This window comes from Bos indicus, chromosome 8 (assembly GCF_029378745.1).
Source record: "Bos indicus isolate NIAB-ARS_2022 breed Sahiwal x Tharparkar chromosome 8, NIAB-ARS_B.indTharparkar_mat_pri_1.0, whole genome shotgun sequence".
NCBI classification, from domain to species: domain Eukaryota; kingdom Metazoa; phylum Chordata; class Mammalia; order Artiodactyla; family Bovidae; genus Bos; species Bos indicus.
In genome coordinates, this window is record NC_091767.1 from 5534561 (window position 1) to 5549661 (window position 15101).

Here is a 15101-nt window from a genome sequence, read left to right on the forward strand (position 1 = left end):
GGCTGGATGGCATCACCAACTCAATGGACATGAGTTTGAGTGAACTCTGGGAGTTGGTGATGGACAGGGAGGCCTGGCGTGCTGCGATTCATGGGGTCACAAAGAGTCGGACACGACTGAGTGACTGAACTAAAGAAGGAAATTACCACTTACTTGGCTCAAACATGATCCACGGTGCTAGGATTTTAGCTCCCTCAAATTTTTCCCAGCTCCTTTGAGAAAGAATCTTCATGGACTCCTCCCTGCAGGCCTACCAGCCAGTGCTCCCAAAACCTGAGATCCCTGGTGCCCCCCGCTTGGTGTCCTCCACATAGGGACAGAGTGCCCCCGTGGAGTCACTCTGGCACCTGACACCTGTGAGATCCTTGTCTTCCCAAGAGCACCTCTGAGCGTAGAGCACGCCCTTTACCCTTGCTTGGCTTGTCAGGATGCTAAATAAGCCAGAGCAGTGGTGGGACAGCACAGCAGAGATGCAGGTGTTCTCGGAGCGTCCTGCATGGTCTCCACTCCAGGGTTTGTGTGCACCATCCCAGGTCGCTGTAGAGCCCCAGGGCGATGTAACCTCAGGAAGCGTCTGGCTCTTTGGAGATGGGAATTCCAGCCGCGCTCCGACTGTCTGAGGGTCACTGGCCACTGAACTGTTCTGGGTGAGGACTGGACAGCTGTCCCCCACTGCCTGCAGGAAGCTGGGAAACTGCCTGCCAGAGGAAAGAAAGAAAGAAAGTGAAGTAGCTCAGTCGTGTCCAACTGTTTGCAACCCCATGGACAGTAGCCCATCAGGCTCCTCCATTCATGGAATTTTCCAGGCAAGAGTACTGGAGTGGGTTGCCATTTCCTGCCGGAGGAGGGTAGCAGAAATGGAAATAGGACAGATATAGGCTTTTCAGCGGAGAAGGCAATGGCACCCCACTCCAGTACTCTTGCCTGGAAAATCCCATTGATAGAGGAGCCTGGTAGGCTGCAGTCCATGGGGTCGCTAAGAGTCGGACACGACTGAGCGACTTCACTTTCACTTTTCACTTTCATGCATTGGAGAAGGAAATGGCAACCCACTCCAGTGTTCTTGCCTAGAGAATCTCAGGGACAGGGGAGCCTGGTGGGCTGCCATCTATGGGGTCGCACAGAGTCGGACACGACTGAAGCGACTTAGCAGCAGCAGCAGGCTTTTCAGAGAGCCAGAGCTCACGGGAGGCCTTGCCGTTTGTTACGTGAGATACATAGAGCCGTGGTTCTTTGTAGGTAACGGTCTTGCTGTTTGTCATGGGAGATACATAGAGCTGTGGTGTTTTGTAGCTTTCTGCCTTAGAAATGAGCCACGATGAACTACAGAATTTCTGATCCAACTCATTCTTCTCTGCTAAGAATTTCCCCCTTTCCTCCAATACATCGTCACTTGGACATGAGATAAACCTGAGCCCCTCAACTCTCAGCCCCAGAAAACGAAGTTGAGATGCAACTGCCTGGTTGGAACTGGGGAACTTGTCTTAAAAGCTTGCACAGGTGGCCAGCCTGTGCTTTTTAATTTAGATTGGACTGACTGGGAGCGTGAACCTGATGGAGGTTACAGGCGTGCTGAGCTGCAGCCATCCATCAGCCTTGCCTTCTGACCATTCTGGTTTCTTGCCTCCCAGTCGTGAAATCAAAAGACGCTTGCTTCTCGGAAGGAAAGCTATGACAAACCTAGAGAGCGTATTCAAAAGCAGAGACATCAGTTTGTCAACAAAGGTTCATATAGTCAAAGCTATGATTTTTCCAGTAGTCATGTACGGATGTGAGAGTTGGACCATAAAGAAGGCTGAGCACTGAAGAATTGATGCTTTCAAATTGTGGTGCTGGAGAAGACCACATATTTAGTCATACGTATACTAATTCTTGTATCCATTTCCCCCCAAACTCCCCTCCTGTCCAGGCTGCCACACGACACTGAGCAGAGTTCCCCGTGCTGTATATAGTAGGTCCTTGTTGATTATCCATTTTAAATATAGCAGTGTAGTACTGTCCTAATTTTAATCTTCAAGGGAAGACTGATTGATAAGAACATTGAGGAAAAGTAACGAGACCATCCTAGAGTTTCTAATAATTGAGGAGAGGGATACAAAACTCTTCAAGACAATAGAGGTAGAGTTTTCAGGAAATGATTAAATACAAAATAGTTTATCGTGCTTCAATTTTATGTGCCAAGTGAAAAGAAAGAATATATTATCAAGAAGGGACTAGTTTACATTGGGGTGAGAATAGAGGAGCCAATGAAGAGCTGTGTTCCTTGTTTCCCCAGACATCGCTGGGAGAGGGGGCCCACATCTGAACTTGGTCTGTTCAGCAATCCCTACTGTGAAAGTGGAAGCAGGCAGCTTTCAAAACCAGCAGGATGCTCAGATCTCAGGCTGGCCAAGCAACCTTCCAGCTGTAACCGGTTTTTCATAGTCAGCTGAATTAGATATTATTTATTCATGAAGCCTAAATACATAAAGGCTTTTTATGAAACTACAGATATTTAAAAAAAAAAAAAACCTAGCTGGGACAGTGTAAAACAGAAGAAAATTGCTAATAGGCATGTCATTTTATGTTATGAAATCTATTTTTGGCTTTTTAAGTTACAGAAAAGTCACTATGAAAATTCTTCATTCTGGGGACTTCCCTGGAATCCAGTAGTTAAGACTCTGTGCTTCCAATTCAGGGGTGCGGGATCAATCCCTGGTCAGGGAACTAAGATCCCATATGTCATGCAGAAGTGGCCAAAAAAAAGGAAGAAAGAAAATTCTTCATTTCTGTCTTCTGATACAAGTACCTGGCCCACAGAGGTGTCATGGAAATATTCTGTAAAATTACTTTAAGAAAAACACCACAGGGTAAACAAAGTCCTACTGTATAGCACAGGGAACTATATTGAATATCCTGTGATAAACCATAATGGAAAAGGATATGAAAAAGATACATTTCATATTCCCTGGTGGCTCAGCAGTAAAGAATCCACCAGCAATTCAGGGAACGCACAAGATGCGGGTTCAATTCCTGGGTCGAGAAGGTCCCCTAGAGGAGGGCACAGCAACCCACTGCAGTATTCTTGCCTGTAGAGTCCCATGGACAGAAGGGTCTGGCGGGCTACTGCCATAGGGTCCCAAAGAGTCAGACATGAATGAGAGACTTAGCACACATGCATATAAATCTGAATCACTTTACTGTACAGTAGACATTAACACAACATTGTAAATCAACTCTACTTCAATAAAATAAATTAAAAAACAGAAAACGCTGCAGCTTGAATCCCTGCAAACCAGTGATCTGAACGTGAGCATGTGTGGCCAGAGCAGGTCTGTGATAACTCACCCTGGAGCATGGTGCCCTGGACGTCACAGGGCCATTAAGGTCTCTTGGAAAATAGAGTGCCAGAAAGGAGAAATCACTCACGAGTCTATCACAGAATGCTCCTTTTTCAGCATGGCCTCGTATTTCTGTCAGTCCTCCTTCTTAAAACTTACCGTGATTCTATGGCAGTAAAGCGAGAGAGATGCTGCAGAACAGACAGTGTGACTTCAGCACAGGCTGCTTCTTCCAGCTCTGTCTTCTGGTCCAGGCTCTGCATCGTCACCGGCTCTGACTCTGTGCGCCCTGCCCAGCAGCTTCCTCTCCCAACAGGAAGTCAGCAGAGCCACCCAAAGAGCTAAGCTTTGTCCTGAGCCTGCCTTCAGGCTGATGGGGGCAACTGAAGGCTTGTGATTAAAGGTCACTCAGTCTGTGGGGGCTGCAAGGTCTCCCAGAACAGGACCTGACAGCCTGCAGTGTAGACCCCCTCCGGCTGCTCCTGTGCCCCAAGGGGTTGCCCTTTCTCCTGGAGCATCCAGCAATTGGAGGTTACCGTGTCCGAGTGGTATTGGCCCCTGTACCCTCCATCTCTGCCGTCCACTTCTGGCTCCCAGATATACTAAACTTCCTCACCTGCCTGCCCCAGTGTCCCTCCTCAAGCTTCCCCACTGTGGGCGCTCACTCATCTACACTTGGGCTCTCATGGGTACAAAGGACCCTCTGAGCCCCAGGACCAGGCCCTGGCTTGAGTCCAACAGCCCATCACTTACCTGCACTTCTTACCCCTTACGTGGTGGCTCCTGGAAGCCCTGGATCTTAATTGTGCTGACAGCAGGTGGAAACATCTATGCTCTCTGGCTCCATCTAGAGGCTAGAAGACTGCAAACAGGAGGTGGGAAGGGACTACCTAGCTCCCTGCTGCCTGAATATCCCCAGCATCATTTCTGTCCTATACTGCAGCCTCCCCGCCTGGCCTCTCCCCTAAAGTTCAGAAACAGAAGCTAGGCTCAAGCCCCTCCTGCCATCTGCTTTTTTTTTTTTTAATTGGAGCATAATTGCTTCACAATGTTGTGTTAGTTTCTGCCGTTCAGCAGAACAGATCAGCTATACGTATATATTGTTGTTGTTCAGTTTGCTAAGTCGTGTCTGACTCTGCGACCCCGTGGACTGCAGAATGCCAGGCTTCCCTGTCCTTCACTATCTCCCAGAGTTTGCTCAGATTCATGTCCGTTGAGTCAGTGACGCCATCCAACCATCTCATCCTCTGTCACCCCTCCTCCTCTTGCCCTCAGTCTTTCCCAGCATCATGGTCTCTTCCAGTGAGTCCTATACATATATCCCCTCTTACTTGGATTTCCTTCCCATCTAGGTCACCACAGAGCATTGAGCAGAGTTCATGTGCTATACAGTAGGTTCTCATTAGTTATCTATTTTATGCATAGTAACAACAGTGTATATGTCAGTGAGTTGTCATCTGCTTTTATTCTGTCCAGTATCCATCTGCTTTTATTCTGTCCTGCCACCTGCTTTCCTCCAGATTTTCAGCCTCCCCCTGGAGGAGCATCTGCCTCCCCTTTCTTTCCCACCCCCACCTGCCATATGGACTGACTTATTCTTGAAAGTACCTCAAAATAGGAGCACTGTGGGGTGGAGAGTGGACATTACTCAGAGGAGAAAACACATCCAGAGGCATTTCAGATATATCCACAAAGCAATCCGATAAATATTTATGGAGCAGCTGCTCTGTGTTAGAAGCGGGTGAACAAAACAGATGAGGTTCCTGTCCTCACTGAGCTTACAGTCTGGAGCCTTTTGTAGGAAAGATTCCCAGGGAAGGGCATAGAGATTTACATGTAAGAATGACCACTGTCACCGTAGAGCCAACTGAAATGTCCATCCGTAAGGAGAAGGTCACATAGGTGATAGAGCAGCCATACTATGGAATGTTATACAATAGCTTCCAAGAATTAGATACTCACATGGAAGAAGAATTTGTACATACGCATCTGAATAGATCTGTACATATACACAGACACATGTTTGCATGTCTGCGTGAGTATAAAGAAATCTAAATAAACGCAACTAGTAACAGTGATTTCCTCTAGGAGGTAAGATTTGACACAGCCGGGGAGAGGAGCAGGAGGGAACTTTTACCTTTACTTTATAAACGTCTCTCTTGTTTGGATATTGTGCAACAAATTCCTTATTGCTTTTGTAATTTTTTCTCCATTTTTAAAAGAGTTTTATATAATTTTAGAGGCTACTTTCCATGTATGGTTCTTACCAAATATTGGTAAGAATATTTGGTAAGAATATCCCCGTGTTGTACGATCCATCCTTGAGCCTGTTTATCTTAGACCCAGTAGTTAGCTCCTCCCACTCTCCCGTCATTGACCCTCCCCCAGCCACTGGGAACCACTAATTTGTTCTCTGTATCTGCGAGTCTGCTTCTTTTTTGTTATATCCACTAATTTGATGTATTTTTTTTAGATTCCACATATAAGTGATATCATAAGTATTTGTCTTTCTCTGTCTGACTTATTTCACTTAGCATAAAGTCCGTCCATGTTGCTGCATATGGCAAAATTTCACTCTTTTTGTGACTGAGTAGTATTCCACTGGGTAAATACATATACATGTATATATCTATCCCACGTCTTCTTTATCCATTCATCTGTTTATGGATAGTTAGGTCATTTCCATATCTTGGCAATTGTAAATAATGCTGCTGTGAACATTGGGTGTGCTAAGTCGCTTCAGTCGTGTCCGACTCTGTGACCCCATGGATAGTAGCCGGCCAGGCTCCTCTGTCTCACAGGTGTTAGATAATATCTCCTTGTGCTTTTCATTTGCATTTCCCTGATGATTAGCGATATTATACATCTTTTCATGCTCTGGTTGATCATCTGCATTTCCTCTTTGGGAAAACGTCTATTCAGCTCTGCTGCCCATTTTTTTAGTTGGATTGTTTGTTTTTTTGATATTGAGTTACATGAGCTGTTTATATATATTGGATATAAATCCCTTACCACTCATATCATTTGCTGATATTTTCTCTTATTCAATAGGTTGTATTTTTGATATGTCAATAGTTTCCTTTGCTGCACAAAGCTTTTAAGTTTAATTAGATCTCACTTATTTTTGTTTGTATTTGCCTTTAGGAGATATACTTGAAAAAATATTGTTCTTTGTGTAATTTTTAAGACAAAGAAAATAGGAAAAACATATACCGAGGGTTGTTGTTACTGGCAGGTAAACTAGTTTATGAGGGCTTCCCAGGTGGCACTGTCTGTTAATCGCTCAGTGGCGTCCAACTCTGCAACCCCACGGACCGCAGCCTGCCAGGCTCCTCTGTCCATGAATTCTCCAGGCAAGAATGCTGGAGTGGCTTGCCATTTCCTTCTCGAGCGGATCTTCCCAACCCAGGGGTCGAACCCAGGTTGTCTCCCACATTGCAGACAGAGCCTCTACTGTGTGAGCCGCCAGGTGGCGCTAGTGCTGAAGAATCTGCCTGCGAATGCAGGAGATGCAGGAAGATCCACTGGAAGAGGAAATGACCCTCCGCCCCAGTACTCTTGCCCGGAGAATCCCATGGACAGAGGAGCCTGCTGGGCTGCAGTACACAGTCACAAAGAGCCGAACACGACTTAGCAACTGAGCTCCCACACAATCTAGTTTACATCTTTGGAGTTATTTCCACACCTTACATGGTTGAGAGAAGATGGGGAAATCGGGCAACTCACTCTCTTCCACCTCTTGTCGCCCTGTCCTATAGGAATGCATGTCCCCTCCCGACGGTCTCCCTCTCATCTTCATTCTATCCTCTTCCTCTCTTCCTTCATCCCCTCTATGTTTTCAACTCCTCTCTGTCTCCCATTCAAAGTCCTCATCTGGCTTGTTTCCCCAAGCTGTCATCTTTTGCCATAGAAATCAGCAAATTCCAAATTTCCTCCCATGATGTAAATATTTTCACCAGTTCTAGTATCTGCTATAAATCAAAATCAATATCTTTCCCATCTGGTTCTGCTTCTTTAAGCCTAGTGGAAGAAAATTATTGCCTGAATCTCTTATCAGAGTGTTTGTTTTTATAGTTGTTTTTTTTTTTTTTTCTTTTTTTGAGGGGAGATCATTGTCCCTTCCCATCCAAAATTAAACATACCTGCCCGGGTTAGTTTCTATCCAGAAACACTCATCACATCTTTCAAGATCTGCAGTCCTCCACAATGTATTTTTTTGTTTGTTTGTTCGGTGGGGGGGATGGCGATGAAAAATATATTTGTGCACACTTTTCTATTTCCCACACTTGGGACATCTTTATACCTTTCATATTGCTTTTTATTTATATATTTACTTTTAACGCCAATTAACAATGTTGTAATAGTTTCAGGTGGACAGTGAAGGGACTCAGCCATACCTGTTCATGTATCCATTCTCGCACAAACCCCACTCCCATCCAGGCTGCCACGTAACACTGAGCAGAGTTCCAGGTGCTATGCAATAGGTTTTTGTTGGTTATCTGTTTTAAATATAGCATGACCTTCCCAAAGTCCTTAAGTGTCCCTTCCCCCCGGCAACCGTGAGTTCATTTTCTAAGTCGGTCAGTCTCTTTCTATTTTGTGAGTTCACTTGTGTCATTTCTTTTGAGTCCACAAAGAAGGGATGTCACATGATAATTCTCCTTCTCTGACAGACTGACTTCATTCAGTGTGACACTCCTAGGTCCATCCATGTTCCTGCAAATGGCCTTATTTCCTTCTTTTTAATGGCTGACTAATATTCATACACGCACACACACGTCACATCACATTTTTATCCATTCCTCTGTCGATGGACATTTAGGCTGTTTGCATGTCTTGGCCACTGTAAACAGTGCTGCAATGAACATTGGGGTGCATGTATATTTTCAGGCCATGTCTTTCTCTGGGTATATATGCTTCCCTGGTGGCTCAGATGATAAAGAATCTGCCTGTAATGTGGGAGACCTGGGGTTCAATCCCTGAGTTGGGAAGATTCCCTGAAGCAGGGAACGGCTACCCACTCCAGTATTCTGGCCTGGAGAATTCCATGGACAGAGGAGCCTGGTGGGCTACAGTCCATGGGGTCGAAAAGAGTTCGCTACTACTATGCGACTTTCACTTTCACCTTTCATGCCCAGGAATGGGATTGCAGGGTCATATGATAGCTTTATTTTTAGTTTTCTAAGGAACCTCTATACTATTCTCCATAGTGGCTGTACCAATAGAGAAATGCAAATCAAAACTACAGTGACATATCACCACATTGGTCAGAAAGGCTCTCATCGAAAAATCCACAAACAACAAATTCTGGTGAGGGTGTGGAGAGAAGGGAACCCTCCAACACTGTTTGTGGGAATGTAAACTGGTACAGCCATTACTGTATTTTTTAACTTGTTATTCTGAAAGAGCATGTGGCCCTTCCCAACTTTGGAAAGTCTGCTTTAACTTGTCAAAGGGTGTCTTGCCCTCCCAGTCCATTCCTGGGGTATCTCCAGGCTGCACAGGGCAGGGAAGAGGGGGAGAGGAGAGAGCTCCTCTCACATAATAAGCTCAGTGAGTGCCTTGTATTGACATTATATTCAGTGTCATTATTAGTTCTCAGACCTTAAATCACATCTTAACCATTCATGGATAGGTATAGCTAGTATTTTTTTTTTCTTTTATTTTACATTTAACAAGATTTCCTGTTAAACCCAAGACAGCCTAGATTTATGTCCTGGCTTCATTGCTTTCTGAGTGATATTAAGCAGCCATTCATCTCTGAGCCTCAGTCATCTCATCTGTAAAATGGGGAGATTAATAGTACTAACCTCATAGTGGTTGTTATGAGGTTAAATAAGTCAATAAAGTAAAGCACATGGGATAGTGTCTGACACATAATAAGTATATGCTAGCATTTGCTATTCGACTGAAAATGCCCTTCCTTGTAAGTTTTCTTCTTCACTATTTTTCAGATTTTAATTCTACCTTCCAAAGACATAGCTCGTCCATCTACTCATTTTTTATCTGAATCACGTGCACACAATTCATTGCTGTGCTTTTATCTTTTCCTCCCCACTTCTCTGGTCTCAGTGCTTTTTAAATCATCCTTCTAGTCTCCCCTTCACCCCATGGCTCCAGGACGCCTTCCTGGCCACCTGTCTTGAAACTGAATGAGATCACCTGTCAAATGCACCATGGTTTCCCCAATGACATAGTCGGACTTCTCTTTCATGTCTCGCCATCCTGTAGGACCGTGGGCTTCATGAGAGCAGAGAGCACGTGTGCTCCTCCATGCTGAGCTACTGTCTAGCTCAGAAGATCCCATGTACTTAGGACTCCTTCAACAAGGAAATGCAGATGTAAGAAGTAAGAAAAAAACGGATTCCAGACTCAGTCTGCATTTCTGTAAAAACAACCTCTTAAGAACAGGAGATGGTGCAGGACAGGGAAGCCTGGCGTGCTGCAGTCCGTGGGGTCACAAAGACTTGGACACAACTGAGTGACTGACAGCAACAAAGAGCACACACAACTGAGAGTTTGGAAAGGGACCCAAACACCTGGAGATAAAGTTGTTTGTGTCTCTATTGGGCCAGGTCTCATTTTAGATAATGATGGTGTAGGTTATCAAGCTGATAATGTTCGAGACCGCTTTTATGGTTTTCAATTTAACCTTGGGAATAAGCTTGTTTATTACTTCATGGAAAGCTTTGGAATTAAAAAAACCTCTTTCCTTTCCACTCATCCAGAGGAAGATAATAAGCACCAGATGCTAGTTTTGAAAACTAACTCCTGCAGAAAAAAAACAGGTCTCAAATTGTTCTTATTTGCCTGTTGTATTCTTATAATCTTGTTCTCCCATATCCAATGAGAAAAAGTGTATGTGTGTGTGTACATACACACATATACATCTATACACATGCACTTGTATATGCATAGTATGGGCGTGATTGTACCTTGGTATCCACCAGCAGATAGGTTCCAGGACCCCTTTGAATACCAAAGTTTGTGGATACTCAAGTCCTTGACACATAACCTATACACACTCTCCCATATACTTTCAATTGATTATTTATAATACCGAACACAATGTAGGGCTTTCCAGGTGACTAAATGGTAAAGAATTCTCCTGCCAAGTATGAGACATGGATTCAGTCTCTGGGTTCAGAAGATCCCCTGGAGAAAGAAATGGCAACCTACTCCAGCATTCTTGCCTGAAGAATCCCATGGACAGAGGAGCCTGGCGTGCTACAGTCCATGGGGTCACAAAGAGTTGGACACAACTTAGGGACTAAACAAAACACAAAAACAAGGCAAGCACTATTAAATAGATGCCCTGGCAAATTCAAGTTTTGCTTTTTGGAACTCTCTGGAATTTTTTCCTAGTATTTTTGATTCACGGTTGACTCTTCAGATGCAGAACACACAGATATGGAGGGTTGACTCTGTGTGTGTGTGTGTGTGTGTGTGTGTGTGATGGTTCTGTGAAATTCACTGAACCTCCCCTGGTTCCCCGAGTCTTTATCAGGCCCTGTTTTGGGATTCCTTCCAGTTAGAGAAAGGCTTCTGCAACATTCTTCCCGTTACAGTTGTTTCAAGCAATTTTGTGTAAAATAGTTAAAGCCCCTTTAGCCAATCTAATAACTCTAAACACTATTAGAACTTTGTTTATTCATCCAGCAGTTAATTTTGGAATGCTTCCTGTGTCCTCAAGTTCAGCCCATTTAATTTTTTTCTGAATGCTTTAGCCCTATTAGAACAGGACGGCTTTCAAACACAGCAGTACAGTGGTTTATTCACAGCAAGTGAAATAAATCCCTTGCACCAGAAGCTCGAGTTTTAAAACAGAAAATAACCAAGCTTGAAGACCTGAAAAACAAACCTTAATACCATCCCCAGCTAAGAAGCATAAATTCACAAATAAGTTCTCTTTGTCACAGTAAGTGCTGGTTGGTGAAGAAGTAACTTGAATATGAGTAACTTCATCTCACAGCAGCTTCTCTCTTCTACTGTGGGTTTCTGTTAAAATATAAAAGGTTATATTTCATTCACTTCGGCCATCTGATGTGAAGAGCCAACTCATTGAAAAAGACCCTGATGCTGGAAAAGATTGAAGGCCGGAGAAGGGATTGACAGAGGGTGAGGTGGTAGGATGGCATCACCAATTCAATGGACATGAGTTTGAGCAAACTCCAGGAGATAGTGGAGGACAGGGAAGCCTGGCTTGCTGCAGTCCATGGGGGTCTCAAAGAGTCAGACAGGACTGAGTGACTGAACAACAAATTTCATTTACTTACCTTAAAGTCAATAATATTTAATCCAACCAGAAAACATAGTCATTGTCAGTTGGAACCAAGCATTGCAGATTATCTCTGAATAAACATGATGAAATGTTCCTTTTGCAGATGCAAGTACTGGCATTACGATGAAAACCTGCTCACAGCCAGCATCATCATTGTCTTCCATAATGAAGGGTGGTCCACCCTCATGAGAACAGTCCACAGTGTAATTAAAAGGACTCCAAGGAAATACTTAGCAGAAATCGTGTTAATTGATGATTTCAGTAACAAAGGTAATGGCTAAGGGATTGACATTCAATCTATAAAGTAAGTTTAAATTATAAACAGTCGCAAACATGTAATTTCAAAATAGTGTAGAAATTAATGGTATCTATTGATAGCATCTATAATCAACAAGTTGGCACTGTGCCAGACATTGTATGTAAATTAGTTTCTTTAGTTCTGACAGTAATCCTTGTGAGAGATATTGTTCATTTTCATTTTGCACTCGAAACTAAGACATGTTAAGTAACTTGCCAGAGGTGACAGGTAGTAATTAACAGCTGCCTCCCAATCTATAGTCTGCACATTTAATCACAGTCTTATACCATACCAATTCTTTGGGCCTTGGATTTTATAAAAATTTAATTGTAAAGGTAATTCATTAAATGACTGAAAAAATGCAGTGGCATGTATGTTGTAATGTCACCTAAAGCCCTATCTAAATCTATATACTGAGATCTATATACATTTTAATAGCTTTATTTTGCATTTGAATGATGATGCAAACATTGACTTTGACCAGAAACCATGGGCTATTTTGTTTATAATAGAAAATATCTACTAAAGCTTCCTTTGTTCTATATTTGATTGAGGATATTTGGAAACAGTGTTTTATTTTTTATTCTTCTTGTGGAGTGAGCGCTAATGCATCTATGGTGGCATCAGTTAGTCTTGGTTCCACTTGACAAGGGAGAGATTGAGCAATAATTTTCCAGTTAAGTGGGGTGGGGTCTTTTAAGTTAATTTTTTTTTCTTCAAATAGATCCATTATTGTAAGCTGAATAAATATTCTTAGTGACATAAATATCAAAAGATAGATAATGCTACAGTCCAAGGGACTCTCAAGAGTCTTCTCCAGGATGTCAGAAAAGAAGTCAGAACATGATCAACATGAAAAAAAAAAACATTTAAAATGGCTTTAAAAAAGCTTCCTCCAAAACTTAATATAGAACTCTCCAAATTCTAAACCAAGTTTATAAACCTCTGCTGTTTTTGAAAAGACATGACCAGAATCTTGATCTTGCACACATTATATTAGCATGGAGAGAAATAGAAATATGACCTACTTACTTCCTTTTCCCCTCCTCATTATACACCTAATCACTTTCTTCAACTAATCACAGCAGAGAATTTATAATTTTAGAGTAAAGAGCAGAGAGAATGTATAACTTTAAATTTTTCAGTCATCAAATGCCTTTAGCTGAGACATCTCGGTTGCAATTTTCTATGGTAGGAATATTTTCATTATGAATGCTATTCCTGTCTCAAGATAAATATTTGATAATATGTTTTTAAGTGATATTGTTGGTGCCAACAGTGTTTTAAATTTAGCAAAACTTAAATCTACAAAAATAACAGAAATTCCATGTCATGCTTGTACAGATTTTAAGAACCACTACATTATTAATACAAGTTAAAAAGCTCAGCATAGTCTTTAAAAAAGTGAAGATACATCATAAGATGTTTCCCATTCTAAAATCTTGCTTTCTTGCTTGGCCCAAGAAAAGAACAAAATTTTGTGGTTAAGTTTTTTATCCAGTTTAATTTTTGTGTGATCAGTGCTTCTATTGTTCCAAATCTCTGACAGCCTTTTGTAACACATTTAAAAGGCAATTATACATAGGATCTTCTTCACTCAGAGTGCAGAGTCGTTGGTTGGGGCTACCCTTGGACAGAAGTTCAGAAAGTCTTTAATTACTTCTCCCAATTTCAAAACAAGCTTGACATCTGTCAGCCCTAGCCTCAGTAAAATTATACAAAATTTGGTAAACATGACTTGACTGAAAACTAGGTTTGTTTTCTTTCCCCAGTATATTCATTAATTAAAACTTTGAGTTATAATTTTTTTCTCTGAAAGACAAAACACTTAACTAATTAATATAAAACCACACAGAAGAGGTGGCTGCTCAGAAGCCTCGAGTTTCTGGAAGTTACAGTGTCCTCAAAACGCAAGGGTTTTGGGCCTTTAAACTAAGAACACCCCTCTCCACCTGTGCCTCCAGCAAAGGGCTGCAGAGACCATGCATCTTTGCAGGGCTTAGCAAAGAAGGCTGGAAGAGCACTTCTGCTCACAACTACTCATCATTTCCTCGTGCCTCCTATTGGTTATAGCAAGTCACGTGGCCCAGCAGTGGTCCCAAGCTGGGCAGGATGATCACCCCCCAGGAGAGGTGTTTCCTATTTGGGACTGGGATCCCTCCGCCTCTGTGTTGGCATCTGTGAAACCCTATGGTGGCCAAGTTATCTTACCTAGAAATAGATTTAAAGAACAGAAACAGGTTTCTGACAATAACAATTTATTTTAGATTTATTTAGATAACATACGTGAAAATACCTAATGCAATCCAGAAGGGCTTTAGGAAAAAACCAACTTACGGCTGTATTGAACTAAAAAAAAAAAAAGGTAAAGTAAGAGCTTTAAAAACAAAACAAAACAAAAAAACCTTTTATTGAAGGGAAAATTACCAAGACTTTCTGGGGAAAAATAGTAACTCAGCATGAGAATTTTATTTATAATTCTCATTAAAACTGGATGCCAAAATAGAGAAAGGAAAATTTTTTCTTCTCAGTTTTGAATACGCATGTGTGGGTGTCTTGCTAATTATAAGCTCCTTAAAAATGAGTGAAGTATTAAGTGTACAGCTTGATTTGCCCAGTAACCACTAGCTCATCACTAAATACAGCTGTTTTTTGCCTTTTTTTTGTATTAGTGGGCTAAAATTTTAAACAACTTAAAAAGAACGTTTGTGATTCAAGAAACGTCTTTAAGAATCCAGGAATTAGTTGTGGCTGTGATGAACCAGTTTTATGGGTTCATAGCGATACAAACAAAAACCGTTCTGTTGCAGCTCCAAAGCCAAGATTGAAAGTTTAACAAATGTATCTTGTTTTTGTAACCCCAAATTTTCTCTACCAAATTACAAACATATGTATGTATGTGTATGTGTGTGTGTGTGTGTGTGTGTGTGTAAATATATAGGGCTTTCCTGATAGCTCAGTTGGTAAAGAATCCACCTGCAATGCAGGAGACCCCAGTTCAATTCTTGGGTCTGGAAGATACCCTGAAGAAGGGATTGGCTACCCACTCCAGTATTCTTGGTCTTCTCTCTGGCTCAGCTGGTAAAGAATCCATCTGCAATGGGAGAGACCTGGGTTCAATCCCTGGGTTAGGAAGATCCTCTGGAGAAGGGAAAGGCTCCCCACTCCCATATTCTGGCCTGGAAAATTCCTTGGGTTGTGT

At 42.3% G+C, this 15101-nt stretch overlaps 1 protein-coding gene across 2 annotated transcripts in view; it reads left to right on the plus strand.

The window, feature by feature from the left end:
- The window catches only part of GALNT7 (polypeptide N-acetylgalactosaminyltransferase 7), a 136098-nt gene that overhangs the window by 97755 nt on the left and 23242 nt on the right, over positions 1 to 15101 (plus strand). For both annotated transcript variants that reach the window (XM_070794365.1, XM_070794364.1), the window contains exon 3: positions 11705 to 11871. In XM_070794365.1, coding sequence (XP_070650466.1) covers positions 11705 to 11871 — 167 coding nt within the window. The remainder of the gene's footprint in view (positions 1 to 11704; positions 11872 to 15101) is intronic.